General features: G+C 42.3%; 3 protein-coding genes across 14 annotated transcripts in view; all 3 read right to left on the minus strand.

The window, feature by feature from the left end:
• The window catches only part of VPS8 (VPS8 subunit of CORVET complex), a 74,245-nt gene extending 58,979 nt beyond the window's left edge, over positions 1-15,266 (minus strand). Inside the window, exons 1-8 of one of the 2 annotated variants that reach the window (XM_061465251.1) lie at positions 15,057-15,266; positions 14,295-14,363; positions 12,100-12,230; positions 9,993-10,086; positions 8,943-8,975; positions 7,492-7,546; positions 1,299-1,423; positions 23-109 (exon numbers count right to left, since the gene is read on the minus strand). In XM_061465251.1, the coding sequence (XP_061321235.1) occupies positions 23-109; positions 1,299-1,423; positions 7,492-7,546; positions 8,943-8,975; positions 9,993-10,086; positions 12,100-12,230; positions 14,295-14,363; positions 15,057-15,182 (720 nt within the window). In that variant the 5' untranslated portion in view covers positions 15,183-15,266. Of the gene's footprint in view, positions 1-22; positions 110-1,298; positions 1,424-7,491; positions 7,547-8,942; positions 8,976-9,992; positions 10,087-12,099; positions 12,231-14,294; positions 14,364-15,056 lie in introns of those variants that run through there. The other variant, XM_061465252.1, reaches the window with a different exon arrangement.
• A 104-nt stretch (positions 15,267-15,370) lies between these two features.
• On the minus strand, positions 15,371-24,763 carry NME9 (NME/NM23 family member 9). Of its 4 annotated transcripts, none has more exons than XM_061465264.1 (7): positions 22,832-24,763; positions 22,485-22,610; positions 19,279-19,336; positions 18,540-18,643; positions 17,324-17,395; positions 16,835-16,951; positions 15,371-16,219 (listed from the first exon to the last, which is right to left on the minus strand). In XM_061465264.1, the coding sequence occupies exons 2-7, from the start codon at positions 22,515-22,517 to the stop codon at positions 16,148-16,150; spliced, it is 456 nt and encodes a 151-aa protein (XP_061321248.1). In that variant the 5' UTR covers positions 22,518-22,610; positions 22,832-24,763; the 3' UTR covers positions 15,371-16,147. The 4 variants fall into 4 exon arrangements, with proteins under 4 accessions (XP_061321248.1, XP_061321247.1, XP_061321246.1 ...); XM_061465263.1 differs by having other exon boundaries at positions 22,746-24,763; XM_061465262.1 differs by having other exon boundaries at positions 15,371-15,449; positions 16,143-16,219; positions 22,485-24,763.
• Positions 24,764-24,916: 153 nt separating this feature from the next.
• Positions 24,917-27,045, minus strand: part of ARMC8 (armadillo repeat containing 8) — a 67,157-nt gene continuing 65,028 nt past the window's right edge. For all 8 annotated transcript variants that reach the window (XM_061465257.1, XM_061465256.1, XM_061465254.1 and 5 more), the window contains one exon: positions 24,917-26,914. In XM_061465257.1, the coding sequence (XP_061321241.1) occupies positions 26,881-26,914 (34 nt within the window). In that variant the 3' untranslated portion in view covers positions 24,917-26,880. The remainder of the gene's footprint in view (positions 26,915-27,045) is intronic.

Below are 27,045 nucleotides of genomic sequence, written 5' to 3' on the forward strand. Positions count from 1 at the left end.
GAGCACATGTAGTGTTTGTTACCTTGATATGCAGTATGGCTGTCCCTGGGGGGTGGGCATCTGTTATTGATCGCAGAAGCTTCCCACTGGCCAGATCCCACATTGTGATCTGCAAGCAGATTGTTGTCAGTACATATGTTTACTGCCAAGGGCCTCTCTTCACCACCTTACAAATTATTACATGGTAAACTTCTATATTCCCAATATCATCCCAGGTTAGTAGGGTCTTCCTATCAAGAAAAGTGATTTGAAATCTCTTCCTACCCTGTTCTTATAAGCAATTTACTTCTCTACTTATACTCTCACCACAAACCTTGTCACTCCCCTTCTCCTGCATTTGCTCAGCATGACAGATCAGAAAGAGGAAACAGCTTGGCTTGAGCTTGGATATTAAATTCAGGCAATTTAAATCAAACTTTTTATTGGAAATACTGTTTTATATGGTTCCATGTAACATCTATCAATGTTTCATAGACCAGACGTTTCAGAACTGCTCCTCCAAAATACTTTATATGAGTATCATTTAAAACTGGCCATTGGCTCTGCATGGATTAGATCTGTATTTCCACATCATCTGGAACAGTCCCTCATTTAGCCCTGTCACAGGCACTGGAGCATGTTTTATCTAGAACGGATGTGAAAGCCAAAGAAGCAAAGGGAAATGAAACCAAAAGAAAAACAAAACAACCTTCTTTGTATTCCATGGTCCTCCCAGTTTTACCAAGTTAACTCTATCTATTTTGCTTTTGTTTCAGTCTTATAACTTTTGGTCAGGAATTGTTTTCTCTCCTTAAGTTCAGGGAAGGGCATAAAACTAGAACAGTAGTTCTTAAGGTATTAGTAAAAACTAATCTCGGGACTAGACACAGGTTTCAAGAAATTCAAGTCATTGCTACAACAAAAACTAGCTTTACATTACAAAGCACAGATCTCAAAGTGATCTGGGAAGACTAAGTTGGGCGTCCTGTCATCGCACATTTCAGTTTATTAGGGTCAGGATTTATGTCAGAACAAGCTGTGATTAACCAAATCCTTCACTGTATTCTGCATTACCCATTTCCTCCACAGAAACCTACCCCCAATTAATTTGTCTGAGTTAGCTCGCTGGATGCAGGAACTGGCCAGCCAAAAACGCTCCGGACAGATCAAGCCACATACACTACTTTCTCAACACAAAACCAATGAACAGCTACATACTGAATGTGCTTGGCTTGGAGATATTGTCACCTCTGGATAGTCTCTCAGTAACAGCATGCAGAAGGGCAGGGCACTGGACCATCTCATCCTATGGGAATTACCTGTCCTTTTGCAAAGCCACACAGAAGCCTCGAGCAGTCATTGTTGATACTGAGAGCAGAGATAGCCCCATACTGGGCCCCAAGTGCAGTGCTGCCCAGACACAGCCGAAGAGCCTGGTTTTGATCTACAGCAGAAATAAGAAATTAAAGAGAAAGAAAGAGCAATCATTAAATTTAACATCATGCAATTATTTACATTTAAAATTCACTTGATTCACAGGCTTACAATTAAGTTCTTAAGAGTTTACAAGATGAGAGCACATGTTAGTACAGATATAGTGCGACACTCTTGCAGGGAAATACAAAAATTATAAATTATTTTAAAGCTACAAGACAGGCACAGGGAATATGGAAATGCAGGGGTACTAGAAAAATCAAAGCACTATGCAGCTTTCCTTTTATTGTTCTGCAATGGTGCTTAAATTGCAGCAGTCTGATGCCAGGGAGCCACAGCAAACCACAGCACCTTCTGCTCCAGGGGCCAGGCAGAGTGTTTCAGCCACCACCTCTATTAACTAAGCATAAGGCAGTGGAAACACTTCAAACTTAAGGCCATCGCTCTGCACACAGCTCTCTTTAGTAGGATAAGATGGAAGCAGAAGCCATGTGATGGAAATAAAAATCATCCTTTGCCATGCTACTAAAAAACACCTTGACATCACTGTGACAAGGGTGTATATGGCATAGATTAGAATGAGTCAAAGAAGAAAAATCATAGAAAATTTGCATGGAAACTCAGAAAACAGAGCTACAGCTGGAAAACAAGTTCCCCCAAGAGGTATTCTCCAGATGGTGTCCTTCAGGTCCCAAAGAAATAAATCCTCTTCCAGAGGTCTGGAATTACAGTTCATTTACCAAAAGGCCATCTCCTAACCATAGAAATATGTTTAAAAATAAGAAAAATACTGCTGCTTTTGCTGTTGAAGGTGAATTGCATTCTTTTTCTTCCACTTTAGCTTAAACCTGTCAGTAAGTCGATCAGTAACCTGTTTCCTGTAAAGCATGAAAAAGGAGAATCCTTCACAGCTTTCAAACAGAAAAGGGTAGCAGCTCCAGAATCACTACTGCTTTCAGTTCAGCCTGAGATCTTAATATGCACACCGACATGAACTTTAAAGTCAATTTCCTTCTTCCCTCACCGTCATTTCAAAATAAACAAGACCCCCACCCCAAAATTAAATGCTTTGTATGACTCAAGTCATTTCTTCCTAAGAAGGAAGTGCCCACTGCTTGCCAGTGATGCATTTTTAGAGTTGGGAAATGATCACTTGGAAAGCTAATCCCACAGAAACCCACACCAGTACATCAAAAGATGACACATGGAGAAGCCATTAAATAAGATGGATGAAATTGCTTCCAAAGCAAAGCAAGACACCTGTATCAATACACTCATATTAATCAACTGGTAAAGTAGTAAAAATGGATAAAAGCAAAAGGTTATAAAAGTTGATCTAATGGTTTTCCAGATTAATATTATCAACTTTTAACTAAGGCACATTCAGGATTAGGCACAAAAAGCTTTTTCCAGGTGTTTGAAACAAAGGGGCTATCAACTGTCAAAAAAATGCTTTTCATTTTGCAATTGACATACAGCAAATTTTCAGCTGAAAAAAACTTCTGGCAGTAACTATTTGTGTTGCTGTCAAAGTCTGAAGTCAAATGAGATGGCACATTGATACAGCTCTACAAGTAAAGAATAAAAAGTTTGTGAATAGAAATCACTTTCCAGCAGAAAGGAATACACATAGCACTCCAGAAGCTATTACTTCTCAGATCACCAGGTTTTAATCAAGATCTTTCCCTTGAGCCATGATTTTCATAAGTTTGAAAGGCCTGCTTTATTTCCTGCAGAATTACTTGGATGTTATATGTCCTTTCCTCCCACCTTTATTAGGCACAGTGCCCATAAATGCTCTCCCAAGAGATATATCCCTCTTGGCTGGGGGATGGTAAGCTAATGGGTGAGCTCCTCACCCCCTGCCTTCAGCTTAAGCTATTGAAATGATTACTCAGAGCAAGGGTTAAGTCAGGAACCTGTGGTTACCACATCAGGGACCCACTGCTCCCTCCTCAGCAGCGTAACCCATGCACGAGCAGGATTTTTAGAAGTTGCTGTCTGCTTGCACAGATTTCACAATTTCTGGCTTGCTGCTCTCTGAATTGGGTTCCTTCTTCATAGTGGTCCCACTTGACAGCTCTCAGGCAGAAACAGATGGATTGTAATCTTTGTCCTGTCCCAAAATAATTCCTTTAAAACCAGCTATGGACCTGCTGCCCTAAGGCATTATAAATAGCACATTTACCTGTTGCTCTGCTGATATTGCCTGGAGAATTTGGAAGTGTGCAATGCACATGCATTCAATAACCAATTCCCAGAGCAGCCAGCAGTATCACCCACTGACTGATTACTGTACTGCCTTACTTGCTGCTTATCTGGTATTTTAAATTCTTGCATAGACAACATGCAAACTGGGCAAGACAGGAGTTGTTCATGCAGGGTACGTGCACAGTGCAATGTTACTGTACCTTTTCCTTTTCAGTCCACACAGAAAGGGCCAAAAGAGGAAAGAAAAAGCCAGAAATCAATATAAAAGGAAGGAGCAAAGTAACAAACAGCATATATGTGAAGTTCTTCAGAGAGAACCTTCAGATTTTGCTGACAGTGCTTCCTTTTACTAACATTTGCCCTTTTGATTTATTCAAGTAACTGAGAGGATGCTGTGGCAGCTAGTGTTTTAAAATCAAGTGGTTTAAAAAGCATATGGAATCAGTGAAGAAAAATGAATTTATAAATTTGGACTTCATTGTATTGAAAAAAACCCAGACATCAGAGAGGAAATAAAACTGGAAGTTCACAGTGATGTAACTGGTAAGACTATTTTCAGCAGGTGTCACCACCCAGCCAATCAACTCCCCATTAACGTCAAAAAACATTCAAGGACAACAGTTCCCGAAGTCTAGATTTAATGCTGTCTTTAGGTGCTTTGGGTCTCCCACGATATCATATCATTCTCACAGCTCAACAAAGGCTCAAGACACTAAGTTTTACAGCCAACAGAGAAAATAAGTGGTTCCACACTAATCAATACAAAGCTTAGCTATACAGACTTTTTCTGTCCAGAACATAAAGTCTCCATGAAAAATAACACATTTCAGTGACTTCTGTTTAAAGGATAGTTTTTGAGTAGTGTAAAAATCTCTTGATTTACTTTTACGTTACTTATAAGTAGTGTAAAAAGCTCTTCTAGAAGGATGGAGGAAAAAAAATCTGAAAATTATTTATTGCTTTAAGATCCCTTCCAACCCAAACCATTCTATGATTCTATATAACTAACATCAGATACCAGACATGGCAGATCAAGAGGTTTAGATGGGATGTTAGGTTGGGGGCTTTTGCCTCTACAAGATTATGTGGCCCTGGAGCAGGTTACTAGGAGTGTGCAAATGCATTTGCCCGTTGGGCAGTATTTTCCATCCGTAAGAGTTCTTCAAGACTTGGCCAGACAAAGCCAGGGCTGCCCTGATCCGATTATTGGTGACAGCACCAAACACAGGGTGACTACAGGTCTCTAGAATCCCTTCCTACCAATACTTGTAGCACAAGATGTCAAAGAGTTGGCACCTAATCTAACAACTCCACCAGAAAAGCATTCAAAAAAGCAGAATGAAAGCCACCCAAGAGTCCTCAAAATGACAAAGCAGAGACATCAAAAGGTACAGGTGGACTTAGGAGAAGAGACAAGCAAAATAGCTACATAAAGCAAAAATATATGCAAGAAAAAATAATGAGTTAAAAGATGTGCTGGTGACACAACACTCAGAGAAATTTAAACATCAGCAATGTTCAACCAGAAAACAGACCTACATTTCTGCAGGGAAAAAAAAAATTATGTTTCCATTGTACAGTATCAGCCATGCGCACAGCTTACAAAACTCAAGTAAATCTCATCTGCATTAACACACCTTGCAGAAAAACTTCTTCATAAAAAAAAGTACAGAAATTGATCAATCTACAGACATAAACTGCTGGTTTAAATGACAGACTAAACCCAAGCCAGAACACTAATCCTCAACCTTTGTGCACAACAAGGACTTATGCAGCCATATCCTGCAAGGATTTCTCTCTTTGCAGATAGTTCTGAGAGCACTGTGATCAACACCCAGGTTTTAGTTACAGAACTGAAAGAATTTAGCAGAGAATGGAAGCGTCCAGCCTCCTTCAGCCTACTAATGCTTCATCACCCTGATGGCAAAAAATTTCATCAGAGCTTCCCATGCTGCAGCTTGTATCCACTGCCTCTTACCTAACACCACGGACCATTGAGAAGGGTCCAAGCCTCTCTTCTCTATACTTTTCCATTAGGTAGTAGAAGATATGATATTCCCTTAGTCACCTTCTCACCAAATTTTCTCAGACTTTCTTCATGTATCATGCGCTTCAGCCTCACAGTAATCTTGGTGAACCCTCTCCACTGGGCTCGCTCACTGTGGTACATAGAAGTCTTCCTTGTACTGAGCAGTCCAAAACTGTACCCAGTACTTCAGATGTGATCTTAAAAGTGCAGAATAGAGGCAAGTATTCATTTTTTAGAACCTGCTGAATGCACTTGTGATAATACAGCCCAGCACATAGCTGTATAAACAATAACTTTGTATGTTTCAATAGATCAGAAAGCTTTAAAGGCTCTGTTGCAAGTATGCAGAGAAGTTCTTCAAAGCACAGACATTTATTTTATTTTAATTTATTTTAATAAAAGCTAACTAGTGGAGAGCTTGCATTGCTCCAAGTTTCCTAAAGGCCACAAAATGAACCAAATAACTACAGACTATACAGCCTTGCAAATATCATGGATAAAACAACAGTAAACATGTTGGTCCAGTCATCAAAGAAAACTAGCATTGAGCAAAACAAGCAAACCTTACAAAATACATAACCCAAAATAAGACAGCATACTAAGCATCCTGGACATTCAGGCATTCAGTGGCCCACTCTGTTAAACAGGGCTTGATGCAGAAATAATCACGACAAAGGTAAGAATGACCATTCCTCTTTGCATGCTTATATGGAGTGTTACAGCCCCTTCTGCAGTATAAAATGCTAAAAATAACTGTTCTCTATTATGATACTTGCAGAGAATAATTTCTTGTTTAAAAGGTTACTGACTTCAGAGTGTCTGCAAATAGAGGCACAACAGGAAAATCAGAGTAAATATGTGTTCCATAGCAGTGGTATTGGAGATCTCCATTTATCAGACAAATTCTAGGAAAACCACAAAGATGTACAACTAAAACCTCTGTAATATCATGTACTGACTGTAGCAGGTAAGTAGTTTTTTACATACAGATTAAGCACATCATGTAATCATTTCAATACTGGTAAGCAAATGGCATCAAATAGTTTTCAAATCACCCAGAAAGGTGAGTTTTACACTGTTTGTCTTTCCCATCCTTCTGTTGTACCCTGTCCCTCATAACTTTTGGTCTCTTGAATAGTTTAAGCCAACTTCAAAAGAAAAGCAAAGAAGATAATGAAATTTCTAAACCTGTTAAGGATTTGCTGCTGCATAAACAAAAGGCACAGAACCCCAATGTGACAGGAGCAATTCAGGATCTGTTCTTGCTCAGCTGGCAAGCTGGATACACAAAGGCAAAAGCTCAGAAACCTTTTAAAGAAAGTTTGGTGTTAAGAGGAAGGAAATAATAACTGAATGAAGGGACACAGAAGTGACTGGTGCAGGGGAAAGTCAGGGAAGGAGAAACCTATGATGCAAGCCTGCAGGTACCATGGGTCAGAAGTTTCACTTCCAGAAGAATGCATTTTTGTTTCCCTAATTCTGGCAGCCAGTATGCCATAAGTAAGATAAACACTGTGCGAGATGACGGTTGCAAACTGGTTCTGGTTTCTTCCACATGTAAACAGAGTAATTTATATTTAAAAAAAACAAAAGACTCTAAATTGTCTCAGAGCTAAATATCTCAATGTGCCAATCCCCAACGAAGCAGAAGAAATATGCAAATATAGAATATTACATGTGCTTCATTTCTTTCAGTAAAGAAAATCCCATTTAGCACACGCAGAACACACTACAAGAAATCCACGCTGCAATTCTAATTCAGGCTGGGCTTTTCTTCCTTGTGCTTGGGTTTAAGATCATTAAAATGCAAAAAACTCAAAACATTATTTTAAACTTACCAAAGATGAGTGCTAACCCATGGGAAGTCCCCACTGCGATCAGATTTGATGCTGCCTGAAACAGTCATGCAGAAGGATCAAAAGTAGATGAAATGTCAGTGACAAATCCACCACTTAAACTCTTGCTACATTCATGCGAAGTTTGCCAAAAAAGGGGACGATTCAGAAGGTTACAGACAGAACCATTTTCTAATTTGTGACAAGCAATTCCTATGTGAAAGCTAGAGAAGTATTGCACCTAAACAACCATCACATGCATTTTCTCATGTCCAGAGGGCTGCCATTTCCTCTGCTGTTTGAAATTCAAATGCTCAGAGTGATACCCACAGTGAAGTATCTTCTCCGTAAAGGTAGCCTCACTCTTTTGCTATGGTAGCTGAGTCTAAATACCCAGAAGGTTTTTCTCACTCAGCTGTTTATACCCACATCTGAACTCTCCCACAACCCTGGGCAGTGCTGGTCCCCTGAAGAGACAGTCCACAGCAAGCCCAGAGACTCCAGCTTCATTCCATGGGGAATTAAACATAGTTCCAAGGTCCTACTGCACTTGCAAACCTGCACCAAATTAAATAAAATTTAATAGAAACACAAGATGCTGTAGATATATTAATGTTGTTCTACTTCATGTTTCTTAGCAAGTGTAAGTCAGATTAAAAATATTAAGCACTTTAACATATGGAGTATGTAAGTACAGGTTTTTATCCCATGCGCACGAGCGTGCTTCCACTTCTGCTGTGCAACCTTCTGCCTTAGATGTGACATTTTTTGTTTTTCTTTTTTAAACAAAAAATCTTATTTCTTTTGGACTGCTGCAACTAAGCACATCTTTAGTTTCTTCCTAAAACATCAAAACTCATTTCACAGGGACAGAACAAATACTTGCTGTATTTCACCTCCTTAAAATAATTCTCTTCTCCTTTAACTACAGACACTTCAGTATTTTAATTAGCACACTTGACTTCAGAAGTTTAATGCAAATTGCTAAGCAGGAGTATCTTTCAGGCAGGGTTTTAGTGAAATGTTATGTTTTAAGAGCTGTAGAGATTTTGAGCCCATCACTTTTTATGAGCACTTCAGTTTAAGTTTCTCTAAAAACTTTTTAGGAGTCAAAGCAATAACTGGCAAAGAAGAAATAGCTAGGGAAATGTAATGTGTTCAACAGATGAACACTTACTCTATGGGGAAGGGTTAGGTACTCAACTAACAAGCCCTAGTGATGACATGAAAATGGGGAGAGTGTGGGGACTGATCAGCAGAGAAGCAGCTGGACAGTTAATAAAGGTTGCACTGTCCCCAGTAACTAGATACTTCATGCTGCTTCTCCCACCCCTCATATCTGAAAATTTTCAATAAGGCTAAGAAGGCAGATGCCTTTATTAGCTGTCTTAAATTACTGCTTTAACAAACTTGCATGGAAGCTAACTACAGCTGAAAATTGCTAGAGTACTCACAATTGCAGTGGGCAAGCCAGCATCCACTTTGTCCTAAAAAAACAGGAGAAGTCATGAGTTAAGAGAGACAGAACTTCCAGCTCCATGCATATGTCTCATAATTAGAACCACAAAATGCAGAAAAAACACCAAGTTGCATTTTAATAGTCCCACCAAGGCAGAGAGTGCTGAGGGAGGGAACCACTGGCTAGAAATACCCAGAAGCGATGAGAAAGTGCACGGAAGTGGAGAGAAAGTAGAATATCCTGTAATTCCGTATGGAAGTTATTGTGTCTTTCTCAAAACAATCTAATCTTAATAACAGTTCTCAGTATTCTCTCTGTACACAGCATAGTCATCGTCTGCAAAACTACTCCCCCCTTCCCTCTCAAGCACACCTTCTTAGCTCCACATGCAGGTGGCTCTCCCACACCTCCATCAACCTGAATAACAGCAGCAGCACACCACAGAGACTCTGGTCACACAGCCATCACACACTCTACAGATGAGTCACTTCTAACAGGCCTACCCTTGCATGCTTTAGAAATCGTATGCTTAGTAAATCACCACCTTAGCTGTAATCTGGGACAGTCGGTTTTCCCCTGGCAGTACAATCTACAGAGCAGCTCTACTGCACCTGTGACTCAAGCGCAGTCACAGACACAGGAACATGCAAACCCCCTCCTCACTCCACTCAGAGGAGTATAGTCTGTCCCTGCTGCAGGCATTAAGCAAACCTTTTTCCAGCATCTTCAATCAAGCAGACCAACAACACTGCTATCATTTTATATTAACATTTCCCATCAAGTTTAATGATACCTAGCAACATAAACCAGTGTTAAATAGGATCTTCTGTATTTCTACCATATTACTGCTGCAGTAAGAGTCAGCTACTGCCCTATTCTCTACCAGCTAGGGATTACTAGCTAGTAAGTTATGTACTAAACATCTTGGTATTATCCAAAACCAATAGTAGGCGGAGGGAGGAGACTGCACGCACATTCTCTTTCACACCAGAAGTTACTTTTTTTTATTCTTAATGGTTGCAAACCAGGAGAAAAGGACACTTACTGCTGCAGACACTATTTGGGCAGAAATTCCTTTCAGAAGTGAGAGCCGTATAACTGATCCATGGAGTGAGAGAGAATCTGGGAGCTTTTTCTTCCTAAGGAAATGAGATATAAACCAAATGTATTAGAGCAGTATAAAAGTTTGTGACTTCGCCTAAACCACAGCTAAACCAGAAGGTAAATCCTGCATGCAGTTTCCATTCCTGTTCTCGGGGCCTACACACACAGAATGAAATGGGCATGAGGTTATTAGCAAAGCCTGCTATGTACCACTGTGCCTGCATAAAATAGGTTTTTATCTCATCACCCATGGGATAAAAGAAAAAAAAAACCAGTTATTAAAAAAAATTTCAAGCACGTATCTGCAAACCTTAGATTTATTAATGAAGCCTGAAAGCAACACTTTTGCTCTTTAATTAATCTTCCAGTAAGTCAGGAAGTTTCAGCTTTTAAAGGTGAGTATACAAGGAACATACACAATTGGAAAAGACTCATTAATAGAATATAAACCCCTAGGAAAACTGAAGGCATGCATAAGGTATAACATTCAATTAAAACACAGATGATCTGCTATGAAAGGTTAAGTGTTTCTGCTTATGGAGAAAACGTCTTTACAAAGTAACTAGTCTAAGTGGGACAGTTACTTCTAAGGAGCATTGGTATACTGTAGCATACACAGCAGAAGAAAAATCCCCAAGGAAGTTGCAGTTTTGTTACCAAGTACACACCACCACAAAGGCAGATTTCCAAAACTAACACACAAACATTTGGTTCTTATCTCTCCAGAGGTGCACAAGTCAGTAGCTAACATGTAAGAGGGCTAGAAGGATGCCAGAGAGGGACACTTCATCAGGGACTGTAGTGATCAGACCAGGGGTGATGGGTTCAAACTTAAACAGGGGAGATTTAGGTTAGATATAAGGAAGAAATTTTTCCCTGTGAGGGTGCTGAGGTGCTGGTACAAGGTGCCCAGAGAAGCTGTGGCTGCCCCATCCCTGGCAGTGTTCAAGGCCAGGTTGGACAGGGCTTGGAGCAACCTGGTCTTGTGGAAGGTGTCCCTGCCTGTCGGAACTGCATGCGCTGGAACTGGATGATCTCAAGGTCCTTTCAAACCCAAATCATGTATGACTCTGTGTAGGAAATATGCTAATAGCTTATATTATGGCTAAGGACCCATAAACATGGCAACTAGCTTCATCCAAAGATGACGGTAACACTCCCAGGTTTTTCTGCCCACTTTCTACGGGAAAATGTCTAAGCCACTCCAGGTAACATTTCCCTCAACAGGAACCATCTTATTGGAAAAAAGAAAGGAGTCAGTACACCACTATATGCAACCATAAGCCATGACACTTAAAAGTGTTTCTATTCTATTACTCATGCAACAATCACATCTTCACACAGCACATACGGCATCCTGAGTGGCTCAGGATGTAGGATCAGGCCATCATTTGAGTAATTAATGAAACGAGTCAGCAGTATTATAACTAATTATCACTTTCTGGGCTGCTCTTAGATGTCAAGATTAGCATTCCATTGACAGGAATGACAGACGTTCACTTGACTTTTCAAAATACCCACCAGCTATTTGCAGACTCTGGCATTCACCAGAAACACCTCCAAAAGATTTTCTTTAAAGTCATCGTGGTTCAGTGTTTGAAAGATTCCATTAAAAATTCAGAGAAATTTAAATAGTCCATCTCCCATTAAATGCATTTATTTAGCTAAACAGGTGAGCCCTCAGTACAAAACTAAATCCCATCTTTGCCTACTTGATCTTGCAGGAGTAACTGTGTTCTGCCAAAAGCAGCTTCACTGGAGCCCCTGCAGCTTTCCTGTGGGACTTCAGCATTGGATGTAACAGCACAAGACAAAATCTATCCATGCAATTAAAGGGTTACTACTCAAGTAACAGACAACTTGCATGCTCAAAGCAATGCTCAGGGAGGAGGCAGCAGGAAGTTGCCTTAGGAAGTTTCAACTGCTCTTAGCTTTAGATTGTCCTTCTACCCACTCCAAAAAAAAAAAAAAAAGGAATTTTTTTAATGGATATAAGCAGTATCCCTTCAAAAATCATTTATCTTCCCAGGGTATAAGTCCTGCAATACCTTTTCAGGTGCGTCCGGTCCCCACTGTCAGAGCTTGCTACAGAAGATGTGTCATAGGAGTGTGTATCTGTGTTATCAATGTTCAAGAGAAAGGGATCCTCCAAAATGAAAGACTCTTCTTCATCATCAGTCTGAAGGAAGAGAATCAACGCAGCTTATTACACATTCAAAATACAAAACACCCAAACTGGAACATTAGCAAAACAGCATCAAGTTAAGCAGAAAACTCGAGGAGATGACAAGATAGTCTTACATGTAAAGAACAGAACTACGCATTATTTTAAGAGACCAATTCTGTCCAAAAAATGGTTTCCAGAATTCACAATAAACACAGAAGTGGACTGGAGAGTCAGTCAACTGATCTTTCTTCACCAGATATTATCTACTCCATCAGAACTTCAACTGACCTTTAACTAAGCTGTTCTCGAAAGTCTCCAATTGCAGAGAGAAGGCCTAGAATTATCATCATCTGCTCCAGCTCTTCACCAAGTGGTGGCTAAGAGTCTAGCAATCCCTCTGGCTGATATGAGGGTTGATTTTGCTCTCCTCTGTGCTCTTGCTGGTGATAACCTTCCCTCTTTCTCTCTCAGGCTTAGCCTGAAATTTTTTTGGACAGTATGTTTTAAACAACCATTCTCCCTGATGTCTTCAAATTCCATACAGTTCACATTGCTCTCAAAGCACAGAGCCAAAGAGAACAGCCCCACCTAATGCTAAATGTACAGGGAATAGAGCAGGTACACCCCAGTTGTCTTACAGCTGGCAGTCCTGTGCCCATTAAAGTGCTCCTTTTTCCAGCGTAGCTGTATACCTTTTTGGCTCAGTCTCCACTAAAACCCTTTCTGGAAGGTGCTCTGCCAGTTATTCCATCCCGTATGTACTGAGATAAATAGCAGTGAAGTCAGACTTTGGATTTGTTTGCACTGAACTACACTTTCTTTGTGATTTCCTCTCAAGTTCAAGATTTGGATTCTACTCCTCTGCATTGCCTTACAGTTTGGTAATACCCAAATCCAGTAAGTTCCTTCTGCCTTCATCATCCAAGGCATCTGTGGGAACAGGACATATCTCTGTACACTGCTGCTTCTACTATTCTTCTCATTCCCAGACTGTATCTCCTTGGGACTCCTTACACATGCATCTTTAATACAGCTTTTAAAAAGCCCTGTCACTTCACCCAGGCTTCTTTTCCCTTATACTGGGTTCCTAGGAGGTCCAACCACAATTTCTTCAGTTTGCTAAAACACTTGTTTTCTTAAAAATTTATCTTTACTTCCATGCCCTTCTTTTTATTTGTAAGGATCATGTACTCATGTTGCTATTGTAAAAGAAGTACTGAATGGGGATATAAACAAGACAGAATCGGCTCTCCTCTGCAAGGTACTACAATAGCCAACATCAGATGTTGAGACAGTTCGGAGGGCTACATACACGAAATTTACAATATAAATGGAGTTGTGAAGAACCCAGCTCTCATCTCCTCTCACAATTTAAGAACTACCCAAAAATCTCTGCATTTATTTCTAGCCAAAAAGAAAAAAAGTTGCTTGATGACCCTGACCTTTAATGGACTTTAATAGTCTTTAGGTGACTGTCCAAAGCCACAGGTTAACATGTTAAATTTGATGAAAACACTTTATATATACCTAACCAGGGGGTACAAGAAACTTGGAGAGGGGCTTCTGACAAGGGCCTGTACGGACAGGACAGGGGGAATGGCTTTAACCTGACAGAGGGGAGATTGACATGAGGCATTAGGAAAAAATTTTTCCCTGTGAGGGTGCTGAGGTGCTGGCACAAGTTGCCCAGAGAAGCTGTGGCTGCCCCATCCCTGGCAGTGTTCAAGGCAAGGTTGGACAGGGCTTGGAGCAACCTGGCCTAGTGGAAGGTGTCCCTGCCCATGGCAGGGGGTTGGAACTGGATGAACTTTCAGATTCCTTCCAGCACAAACCATTGCCTGATTCTATGTTTCAGCAGTAGATATTTTGATTAAAAAAACCCACTCCAAACATATTACAAACTGTACAGCAATCAGTTAACTGAGCACATGTTTTGTCAGGTATCAGGAAATTAGTAAGTTATACAGTTTTATTTCCCACAAAAACACAACATGAGAAGAGCCACAGGAGTACGTGCTGCCTCATCTTAGCTCCTCCCTGTCTTGGAGCCGGTTGCATGTCCAATGGATCACTCACCTCGTTCAAGATGCTCTCCAGTGTTGGAGGGGTATCAACTTGAGGAATGTCGAATTCTTTATCATCAATCTGTACATCAGAAACCACAGACCGAGTTTAAATTGCCTACTCCAATTTCCAAACTAATTTCTAACTAAAGAAAAACAAACCCAAAAAGCAGCTATGTATGCACTCCTTCCAACCAGAGTCTGCCCAGAAAGGCAGTATACACACTGCAGTTTCTCCTATTAGAAATGCAGTCTCTGAAACCTGGCATTGCAGGACTGAACAAGAAGTATTTAGCATCTGAAATAGAAAATAGTTATATAGTGGCCAGATCTGTCAATCCGACAGATATCAAAATCCTTTTTCTATTTGTAAAGATCGCTACCAATGTTACACTGTCCTTCTAATACCGACAGACATCAGTACACAAGATTCTTTTTTTTCCTGACTGCTTACTAACGGGAAAAACGCATAGTTTTCTCAAAAAAAAAGGCACTTTAACCAGATGTTTGCATAACTGAACAGCAAGCTTTGCTATAGCAGTGAACTAGCGCAGCACTTGCGTCCTGCTCACCCACCTAACTTCTGCGGTCCTGTCCCCACAGACCCTCCCCTCATGGCTGCCTCAGCGGGCTCGCAGCCGCCAGCGCCGAGCGGAAGGGAGGGAGCGGCCGGGCCTCAGCCGCGGCCGCCTCCCTCAGACTGCTTGTCCCCGAAGGAGGTAGGAAGCGCCCCGGCAGGCGGAGATCTACGCCCGAGCACAACATCGCGACGCACCAGCTCGCTGCGGCAGTCCAGCTCGCGCTCGAGCTCCGCCACGCTCAGCCGATGTACAGGAGGCTCCGGGCACGGGTCGGCCTCCGCTCCCGTGGGGCAGGCACCCTGCTCCGGCGCCGCGTCCATCACCGGGCCTGCGAGCGCCGCGGCGGTGACAGCGCCAGGCCGGCACCGGCGGAACTCGAACCCGCGTCCGGAGACGCCCCCTGCCTGCGCAGGCGCAGCCCGGCGAGGCCACCTTCCCAGGTGCCGGCCTTAAAGGGGCCGAGGTGCCTGCGCTATCGAGAAAGAGACAGAGAACGGCGGTGGTGGTGTCGCACAAAATCCATGTGTTTATTGGGAAATCCCACGTCTGCTCCACGACAACGGCTGGGAATCAACAGGTGCCTTAGCCTCCGAGGGAAGGAAAGGGGAAAAAAGTTAGTAATAGGTAAAGAAATGAGAGATCAAAATTCATTACATCCCTTCCAGACCCACGGTGCCTTAGCTAAAGCCCAGTGGGTTTTGCTGCAATTTCCAGCATTTTGGGAGCCAGCACGTGGTGTGCGCAGCGGCAGACTGCAGCTGCGTCCCAGCAAAGCCAAAGCGAGTGTCACTGTAGGTTAGAAGTCTGGTGAGAGGCAAAAGCCTTTGGGAATATGTGGCTAATTTTAGACAAGGCAAGAGCTGGTGTAATAAGATTTGGTGCCCAAACGTGTTTTCTTCTAAAAGCCACTTGGAACAGCTGAGCAGCATGTGCAGCTAGTTCAGTATTTGTTATTAAAGACAGAAGAAAGCCCTCACCAAGCTCAGGGGAAAGGTCAGTACTGACAAATGCAGTTTAAACCATTGGAAGGATAAATAGTTCAATGGTATCAGGCACCTAAGCTACCTTGCTTTCTTATTTGTGCCTACAAAGACTGTTTCAAGGTGATATATCCTTAGTATTGCTCTGTTAGAGAGTGGGGAAGAGCACGTGGTGCCCATTTGGAGGAATGTCCCCTCCAGCACTCAAGGAGCAGCAGCAGCTGAATCATCATTTAGGGTTCCAGCTTTAGCAAATGCAGATGCTAAGGGCAAAAAAGAGCATCCTACAGCTGTACCTACCTCACCTATTTAGCCTTCCACTGTTCCTGAAGAACAGCCACTTTTCCCTCTTCTTTGGAGAAGGCTCTGTCTTGTACCTAGCAGTAAGAGCATGTGCATAAGCAAGGAACATCCTGAGCATCCTCTTGCCTTCTAGGAGGGCATCTGCCAGGCAGGTCCCCACTTTCCACCTCAGCAGCCCAGACAGGGCTTTGAGCAACCTAATCTAGTGGAAGGTGTCCCTGCCCGTGGCAGGGGGTTGGAACTGGATGAGCTTTAAAGTCCCTTCCAACCCAAACCAGTCTGGGGTTCTACTATAGAGACCTGCTAGAGATGCTGGAATTAGAAACTGATTTGGAAGGCAGCTTTAAGGAATACCATAAATGCTATGGGTAGGTGAAGAGGTGAAAAGAAGTCACAGCAGAGTTTCCCTTTCATCCTCTAGAGCCGGATGATATGCACTCCTTTTACCTCTTGTCAAGAGCACCGAAGTTTTAAAAACTGCAGTCACCCTATCCAGGTTCCTCCACCCAGGTAGGCTCCACAGGCTTGTGAACGCTCAAACAATGTAGTAACTGGATTTCAGAGTCAGTTCAGACGAAAGGACAGGATTTTTGCAGAGAAGTGACTCCGCTTTAGAGCTATGCTGGCAATGGGGAACTGAACCTTTTCTCTGGTGTGCACATCTGCAGGTAAAGGATTTATTGACTTACTACCACACGCTGTCTTCCATGTTCTAAAACCTTCCTTTCCACAGCCAGCTGTTCAAGGATGGTCTTCTGCAGCAATGGTGCATTTGCTCCTCTTACTGCAGCTACTAATTCTCCTCCCTGAAAGGTGTGAAATCTGTCAGTATGTGCTCCAGTTGTGCCCTCTGAGCTCTAGAAATCACCACAGCAGCACATCATGTATGGTATTATGTACCAGTCTCTCCACCCTAACAGAGCTGTTCTGTTCCAGAACAAGAAAACTTTGGAATTAGCTTCTTTGTCATTATTACATTATTCTGTTTCTTCGTGGTAAACTCTGGCTGTGTGTTGTTATCCATGTAGCACTTGATCACCAGCAGATACTGGCATATACAGAGCAAATAAAATTGTCCTGCACACACATGAAAGAAGAGTATCCCTCAAAACAGTTGTTCCCACTGGTAAGTCATGTTTATTGCTATGCAACTACTGTAAAAAAATATTTTCACTCACTGCATAAAACAGAAAGACAGGCTCGCATTTTCCTCTGTATTTTTCCAGACTGTCAATGGAATCAACTTCAGCCTAAAATGAATGGAAAATAAAACAGGTGTTTCTAGAAAAGCATTTCTGCTTTGGAGGAATACCCATGTTAACCACCTGGGCTCAGGCATCCCCAGCTGGCTGGCACTCATCCCCCACATAGAGCAGAACAGCTCCACATCCCATTCTTATGGGGCAAAATGACACTCGTCAGAGCCAGGGCGACAACCAACTCCCAGCTCACGATCAGTGATGAGAAGCCAGCAGATTTCACTCACAGCTCTTGTGGGGCAGGGACATCTATCTCATAGCAGCTTACCCTAGCAAATCCCAGAGAAAAAGCCTGAAAGAATGAAATCAAGCCCTTTTGTCTACAGGGAGTGAGAGAAGAGACTGGAGGAGCTGTGGTGGCAGCAGCAGCAGTAGGCTGCATAGAGTCCTGGGCAGGAGCTTCTATGAGAAACCTCATTGCCCATGGCTGTCGGCAAGTAAAAGCTGGCCTTCAGCAACGAAAGGCATTTAAAGACAGAATCACAGCATGGTTGAGATAGGGAGGGACTTCTGAAGGGCTCTAGTCCAAGGCCAAGACTCTGCCTCACAGCAGGGCTAGTCTGAATGCAATAGGAGGTTTCTCAAGACTGTGTTAATTTTGAGAATCTCCAAGAATCAGTGCTCCATAGCCTCTCTGGGAACTAATCCCAGTGTCCAGCCGCTCCTACACTGAATGAATACTTTTTCCTTCTATCTACTTGTATTTTTCCCTGCTGCAACTTGATCCTGTTGTTCTTTTGCTGCGCATCATTGTGAAGTGCCTGTCTCTGCCTTCTCTATTTATACCCTACTAGACATCTGTATCTTAAGTGTTCTCCAGGGTGAAAAAACCCAGCTCCTTCAGACTCTCCCTGTACATCAGAAGGACATGCATGTTAATGATTCTCTTTAGCATTACTTGCTTAAGCAGAAATCTGAAAAGTACAGAACACTTGAAGCTTGAAAATTCTTATTGATCTGGATTCTTACTGATGTAGCCAAGTGTCTGTATTTGGCAGGCTCATTCTCACAAGCTGGAACTCCTGGACTGTTAGAATTTTAGCTCAATATTGGAAAGATAAAATGGCTTTAGCCTTTAGCTACAAGCTGTTTTCAGGGGACTAGGTATTTTAAGCAGTGCCAAATTAGTCCTTACCACAGCAAAATGCAGGAGATCACTGCCAACTTCATTCCTTATTTTTTGGAAAAGATCCACTACTGTTTTGCATGGACCACACCAGGCTTGATACACATCAACAACTGCAAGCAGAAAAATTAGTAAGAATGAGGTCAAAATGGGTCAGTTTAGACACAGACCATTAAGTTGGTTTTGGCATTTTTCCACTTTGCAACATAAGCATTTGGAAGGGCACTGCAGAAGGGTGCCAGTGCAGTAAGAAGAATCTTGAAAACCTCTGAGGACTGAAGTCCTCTTTGGTGACCTCTGGAGCACCACCCTGGGGAAGATTAGCCTCATGTCCAATCAGAATTTCCCAAGCTGCAACTTGTGGCTGTTGCTCCTAGACTTCTGTCTAGAGTGTGGCAAGACCCCTGTTGAATGCTAGAAAGGCTATAGATTCAATTCTGAAGTAGAAACTATTATCCTCTGTCAGGCTTCAAATGCTAGATCTGAGAATCAAATCACATTATAAATAAACAAGCTAATAACAGTAATATAGAGGAGTCTTTAGAGGAAACATTGACATGTCCCTCATAAATGATGAGGGCTACAACCTCCAGCTAGTCACACCTCTATTAGCATATTTCTTTCATTCAGGGCCAGAGGAGTAGAGGAACTGACTGAACGTCCGTATCACTAGTAACTGACTCCTGATAGTACTGGTGTCTTTTTAACACAGAACAAAAGCAATCTATTATATTGATCAAACCCTTACCAATGAGTCCTTTGAGACACAGCATTTCTTCCCAAAGCTCCTGGCTATTGATGTTAATCTGTGTGAAAATTTAAAAACACAGTAAAAGCAATGGTAAGTCATCACCCTGACTGCTGCAAATATCTTGACAAATCACTTCAAGCTTGCCTGATGTTACCTGAGCACTCAAAACTCTTTTTGACTGCAATTCTTTCACCTTTGACCAGATAGGCAAGGCCAAGCTGTGCTAGAAAGTGTGTGGAAGACCTCAGAGAAAAAGCAGCTGAGAAGTCAGATATTCTCACACCCAAACTCTCATTCGTTCCTCCTTTCCACATGCTCTTGCTACTACCTGATGCCAGCTCCAAGACAGCCACCAGTAAGCCAGCTAACTCTAGAAAAGCTTATTAGAGACTCACAAGAACCAAGGAAAGACAGATAGAAACGGTAACAGCATCCAGCCAACAGCAAGCCTTCCCCTCTTTAGTGGCAGTAATTACTTGAACAGCCTGGTTACCTGGGGGCCCCACACTCTGCAGTGAGACTAAGTCACCTCCTGTTCTGAGGGGTGACTGGGGATGTGGTCCCTTGCAACCCAACAGGACCTCTGGATGGCTGACCGGAGCCCCAGTTTATCCTACCAGGCTGTGCTATGGCACAAGAGGGAAGGTCTGAAATACCTGTACAACCTCAGGTTTTTCCTGGCACCCTCCTGCTTTTATGGCAACAAAAGTCTTTCTGGGGCCATGCAGCAAGATCTGAAAGCATGGAAGGGCTCCAGATATTCCTCCTGTGCCTTGGCTTATCATACAGCCCTGCAAATGTGCTGCTACCAGGAAGAACAGCAAGGCAGCAGGTCTCAGAGACCCTGAGCTCCCTACCACAGCACTTTGCTACAGGAGAAACACAAAGAGCTACTTTGCTTTCACTTAAATGGAAGTCTGATATGTAATGATGTTTTAACACAGGCTAGCAGCTAACACAGTTTAGAGCCACTGGCAAATAACTGGACCAGTTCTCTGCAGGCTGCCTGGGTCACGCAACACAGGCTTGGAGGAGAGCCACACACAGACACCACTAGGTTGCAGAGACCTCCTATCAGAGCCAGCATGGTGCTCAAAAGCAGTGCAAGGTTGTGGCCTGGGCTAACCTGAGCATTCAGAGTGCTACTTCAACATGCTCATCTCCAGCACACAATCCTACTTTCCTCACACCTATTTCAGACCCCGTTCTCATCCCATTTTACAAGGGATGAGAATGATGATTCTCCACAAGCAGTTTCTCACGTTACCTGCACACATGCTATGCTACTTCCTTAAGATGTTTCAGGTGTTTCTTGATAAACTAGTAAATACGCAGCTTTCACAATGTCTGGTCACTAGAGGGTGATCTGAGCTCATCATGTCCTTACCTGAATTACCAGCTGCTACTTAAAGACTTCCAAAACATAGTGAACAATAGAGATTTAGGCTGGAAGAGGTCTATGGAGTCCTTAGTCTAATCCACTGCTCAAAGGTCAGTATTAGAGCAGATTGCTCAGGAACTTACCCAGTCAAGGATGCCCTAGACAATCCCATATTGTGCCACATGCTATTTTATCCCATGTTTCCTGTTATTAGAAAGGGAAGTATCTTCAGCATCTTTCCTATCTTACAGGACTTGCCCTGTAGTATGTACTTAGAAAAACACAGTAAGATTAAAAAAAAAAAAAAAAAGCTCCTTGAGAAATGTAAGATCTTCTGGTTTTGTTCATCCTGAACAATGAGGATTCCTAATAACTTTCACAGTTGGCATCATAAACCCTAACTACATTTAGTCTACATTGGAAGACAGTAAGTTTCAGTAAGACCAGTGATTTTACAATAACTAGCACCAACATTTCTAAAATTGCAAAGAATACTAAGAGTGGAAACTCCAGTGCAAATTAAATGGCCTCATACAGACTTCCAGAGTCCAGCATCTCCCAGAGAATGACGAGTTGGTCCAACACCTCCATCCGTTCTCTTTAACACATGTCCCCAAGCCTACTTTTATTCAGAGAACACCTGCAGAATTAAGTAATGTAATGATTCCAGTTACCTCTAGTGCTGGGACCACCCTCGGAGTGTTTCACAGAACATTAATGAATTCAAATGATTTCAGATAATAATTTGTGATAACGAGTTAAAGCCTGAGTTGAACTGATAGATTGAGGTACCCTTCAAAGTGCTTTGCTAATTTCGATGCCCTGAGGTTGCTAGGACTTGGCTCTTCTCTAATACAACGAGAACCTTTCCAGGACATCACATTATGTCTTACACAAAGTTCAGCTTTCATCTGCAGATGTGATCATATTTTTGCAAATCTAGACCTAGCTTTCCCTTAGTTGCAAAAGTTGCAAAGCCTGCTTGACGTTTTCTGCATGGCACAGGAATACAGCTAGACAAACAGCAGGGGAAAGCAGTTTTACCTTAACAGTGATCCTTTCTGTCTTATAGAAATGCTCACATTTGCACTCCATGCTTTCCAGTTTTAACAGTGAATAAAGAAGGTTATAGAGACCATAATCTCCTTCCATATTTCTCTCTTGCAAAGACTGAGCTTTTTTTTCAAAATTTTAAGACCTTCATAACTACTTTTGGTTTTTTTTTCAATGTCTTTGCATATGAAACTATTCTCCGAAATACTCTCTCCCCTATGCAGGTAATTATAATGCATCATTAGGTCACTTGTGCAGTGTAAACAGGAAGAAATTCATCTACTCACCATTGTGAAATAGATTTTTCAGCCTTTGAATTTTTTCTTGTACCTCCTAACTTTTCTTTCATTACAGTGATTTTTCTAAGTATGTGAACTGGTCAGATGCTCAGTGACAATTGCCCTTCAGGAGAAATGCTCCCTCCCCCAGTTCCCTACTTCTGAATGGCTTCTGAACCATTGTCCCATGAAACACAGACGCATTTTGATCTATGAAAGTAGCCAAACCTGTGCCAGCTCTTAACAGCTCTGGAATACAACCTGCAGCCCCATAGCAACCTCCCTCTGCACACCATAGCACTGACCCTGAGGACAGGTTTGACTTGCCATGTTTTCCCATACTTCCTACCTGCCTTCAGGAAGGTTTTTCCACCCCAGAAACCTCACAGCAGGGCTTTGCCAGGAGAATCTGAAATATCCCAAGACCGAACTTCATCCTTTGCACATACTATGAGTTTAAAAGACACTTTAAAAGCCTGGCTCCTACTGACCTGCAGTACTACTTCCTTCTTCTTTGCAGCCATCCTTCTGCAGGAACAAGGGTCTTCTGAGCAGCAGTCCCAAGTGCAAAGCACTGCAGATGTCCTCTAATTACATGAATCCAGTTGCTGTTCAATCTGCACCACAGAGAAAGCTTTTTACGTGTCTTTGCTCCTCCAACCCACCACATACAGCCTGACAACCCTGCCCTTTTGGAAGGGAGCAGTGTTGGCTCAGCAGTGTCCAAAGCCTGGACACAGCTTTGGTCACACCCTTTTCACAGAGGCAGGGTGCTGCTGCTAGCCCGAACTTGCCGTTTGCTTTCAGCAGCCTGTCCCCACACAGGGCCCATCAGTACCTGTGCAGCAGCTGGCAGCACCCCAACGCTGCTATGGCAGCACCCTAACGCTGCTATGGCAGCCATGGCAATGCCAGGGGGAGCGGAAGCCAAGCCCAGCCCGCCCCACTCTCTTATCGAAGTCCCCTGCAGACAGGAAGTTCAGCTCGGTCTTCTCGAATTCCCATTCATGCAGCAGCAGCTGCAGTTGGAGCCTCTCTGCCTTCCCTTTGTCTGTCAAACCTGCCCAGCTCCCCACAGCCCTGCCTAGAACCCAGGAGAGGCGATGAGCTGCTGGCCCTACTCCAAAGGCAGCTCAGGTTTTGAAGGTTGGTTGGTTTTAACCTTATTTGCAGTGAGAGGCCAGTGCTGTGCCCAGCACACCCCAGGACGATGTGCTTTTGAGCACGGCTGCTGCTCAACTCGTCCCTTCACATGCCTGGGGGGGGGGTCACTGGGCTCCAGATGCAGACACATAATGTCTGGTAGCTTGGTCCCCCAGCTGCCCAAGGTCTCTGCTGCTTGAGGATTTGGCTTTTGGCACGTCAGCTCTCCTAGTGCCCCTGGCAACTTAAGGTGACATTGTCTAGTACCTGCAGGGGACATGGTTCTGCTGAACGTTGGCAGGGGCTCCCCTGCCTCCAGCACCAGCTCAGCAGAGCAAACTGCACCCTGGATGCCCCCTGCATCTTTCTTTTTGTAGGAATAAGCCTTCAGTAAAGTCCAGATGATTTTAACCGCTACTGAAATTTTGCATGTTTACACATATGTGCTTACACTTTAGGATTACCAAAGACACTCCTGTTAAACCCATTTTCTGGTCTTCAAGAATCTACTTTCATTCACCTCAATTATTCCTTCCTCTGCCTGTTCTGTCACTGCTTCAGCAGTTTCGTGGAGGTGCAGCACCTAATGCAATTAGATCTACTGCAGGTTTAAGTCTGCAAGAACAAGTTTTAAAAAATGAGATGTTTTCCTTAAGAATATATTGGCACAATATGCTTTTAAGCAGATCATTTGGCTTCTTTCATAACTAAAATGCAAATCTGTGATATAAACAACAGCCAAATAAGTCTCATTTGACTTTCTGAGTGGGAGAGACCACTACCCTGACAACTAGCATGCCAAACTATTCGTTTCTTTTAACACATGTAACCTTTGAGAGAAGCACTACCGCTGCTGGACACTGATACATAGACTTGACATACTTATCAAAATTAAGACTGCTTTTTAAAAGAGAAATGGCACAAGAACAGCAGAAATCCTGGTGATTGGTATTATGCCAACTTGAAGAACTTTGCTTTGGTTCTGCAAGCAAATACATAAGTAACTCATAAGATGCTGTTACCTAAATGAAGTCGGTAAAGATCTGGCTGACCAGCAAACAAGTTTGTTCCCACTGTGAATCTCAGGCTAGCAACTGTCAGTCTGCAGAGAAGCTGGCACAGAAAGCTGAGGTTTCTCCATGAAGCTGAGAAAAATCTAGATGTTCTGGTAAAGTTCTTTTATTTACAGTATTCTTTTTGTACATATCTATAGCGACATCAAAAATTATTCACAAAGCTTAACTGAATGTAAAAATGTTCTCATCCAACAGTTTGTCCTACCAATATCTGTGGAAAATGCCAACTGCTCTCATGCAGAAACACGATTGTCTGAGCACTGGTTTTTACTGTTTCTGGAAGAATTTTAGGAAACCACCTTGAAACATGTACAGAGATACTTACCTTCTTCTGAACACCTTTAGGCACCGGAATGTTATAGAAGCAAACTCAGATTTGTTTTTAGAAACATGAACTGGGGGAGGATGAGAAGAGGTATGTAAAAACTTGAGCTCCTAAACACACATAGCAGGAGTGCAAATGTGGAAGTCAGATGCATGCTGTACAGTTTTGTGTTTACAGTATCTGCTTTTGGAAGGTCTTTTTCCCCACGTCAAGCAAAAAATCTACTTGATTGACTTTTGTGAAGAAGACTTCACTTCTGAGATACTGGTATTGATCAAGTTCTCACATATTTTTACTTTTGCTTTTGTTCAGCCCCCAACGTCCATCATGGAAAATTTGCAGAAGGACATTAAAAAACTGCCAGTCACTTACTGCTATGTCTAGGAAAAAAGTGTCAGGTGCTCACTTTTATTTGTCTTTCAAGGATGGAAGAAGTTACATGAAATGCATATATTGTCCTTTGCAACCAAGTGATAACAGTTATCTGATACATAGCACATTCAAATTCCAGGCCAAACTGTTGTCACATTTTCTGACACAAGTAGTTACCTTGGAAAAAAGTAAGGCTATCACAATGTGACCTTCTGATTAGAAATAAAAGACTAAGATACTTATCAAAATTGGTTAGCAAAGTTACAGACCTCTCTTCTTGCTGCAGCCTTTCTGAAGTTGAGTGTAACAAAAGGAAGATTTGGTTTAAGACATCGGCTGCTACCTTTAGTGTGCTAGTTAGTGCTATGTAAATACAGTGCTTGGAGATTCTGACTACTAGAACTATGGCCTAAACTGAAATCAGAAAGTGGACACAGGAAGAAAGCAAGAACCCTGAACTGCATGAAGGAGAGCTCCTTGCTGCCCACCTTTGTTCCTATGTATATTTGACTGGGTTCTCATCATATTCCAGCCTAACCTTACACAGTTGTCTTTTTCTGTATTTTTTTTCTCCACACTTACAGGCATAATTTCAGGAACTTATGAACAATCTAGGCTTCTGAATGCAGTAAAATCCCATCACTTATTATCCAGGTATCCAAATCCATGCAAGTGTGTATATCTGCATATATACAGAAAATCTGTAGCAACATTACTCAACTAAAAATAAAACAAAACAAAACCCAAAACCCCCAAAACCAAACCACCAAACCCAATTTTTCCATCCCTTCCCCAACTTAATGCACCCAGCTGATCTTTCACTGAAGTAATTTGTAAGTCACTTCATTATATCTGGAGGCAAAGGATGCAGAACAAAAGCAATCCCTTAATCACTGCTTGCCAGCTCCTTCTGGCCTCTTGAAAGTACAACTTCTGCAATATAGTGTTTGCTCTACTGCTATTCATGATTAGCAAAAAAATAAAAAATTAAAAAAAAAATCACCAGTGAAATAGGCCAATCCTTCAGCAATTATCTGAGCAAGTTCTTGGCTACTAAAGCAATAGCTTATGCCTGCCAATATTGCCGCCACCTGTTCCTTTCCAGACAAGTCAACAGTCATGCAAACTCTGAAGTATGAGCTTTTCTTCTGAAAACCAAAGAAACCCAAAGCAATCCCGTTCACCCATTCCATGGATTTGAGCATGTCATCAGTACCAGGTGACCTTGTACGGTAGCAAAAACCTCTTGGACCTCATGAGTACAGAATGCACTGCTTATAATTTAGGGTCTACTATCTTGCTCTACTTTTCTTTTTAAAAAGGAAGTATAATGTAAGTTAAGCTGAAGTTCAGAAATGCATATATTTTACTTAAAAACATTCATCTGCTCAAAATTCAAAATAAACTTTATGGGATACAACAGTTTGGTTTTTCTTTTTAAATAACATTTCATTCAAACTGTATATAATTCATTGAAGTATTCATACAGCAAACAATGGTTAATCCTTGAAAACCTGTAGAAAAAGATTTTCACACACACACAAAAAAAGGAAAAACGAAACTGAGGTCTCACACTCGCACACATTCACCCAAGCACACACTCGAGCACATCCTCGCACATCCACACACAGGCTGCAGCAAAAGCAGAAAATTGTAGGCCCAAAAGGAAGGTGATGACTGATTGTTCTATCCGGAAGTCCAGGTAGCTCAGGGAAAAAAAAAAACAAACAACCAAAACCCCAAAAAATACCAAAACAACCCCCCAGGAGTCCTCTGAGTAAAGAAACTACCTCAAGAAAATTCTCAAGTGCACTGGAGACCTGATCATTTAAACTGTTTCTGCAAAGCAGCTCCCTGCACCTGAGAAAAACGCAGCCCAAGGTGACTTGTGCAAATACAAGGAGTCAGGAATATCTCCTGTTATTCCTTAAGTAGACATGAGGGGTGTCCATAGATTCAGTTAGTCTTTGATCATGCAAGATACTGCTGGAGTGCTGTCTTCGCCCTGCAATAAAGGAACAACCTGTCAGTTATTGGGGTTTGGCTTTATCAGCAACAGCTTTATGTACAAGACTGTACAAGACATACAGGATGAACGAGTGAGGTAAAAGGAAGCCGCACGGCTGCCTCCTTCAG

This window comes from Pezoporus flaviventris, unplaced genomic scaffold (genome assembly GCF_033815535.1).
Source record: "Pezoporus flaviventris isolate CSIRO_AGI_PZ_B2104156 unplaced genomic scaffold, CSIRO_AGI_Pfla_v1 ptg000040l, whole genome shotgun sequence".
Lineage (NCBI taxonomy): Eukaryota > Metazoa > Chordata > Aves > Psittaciformes > Psittacidae > Pezoporus > Pezoporus flaviventris.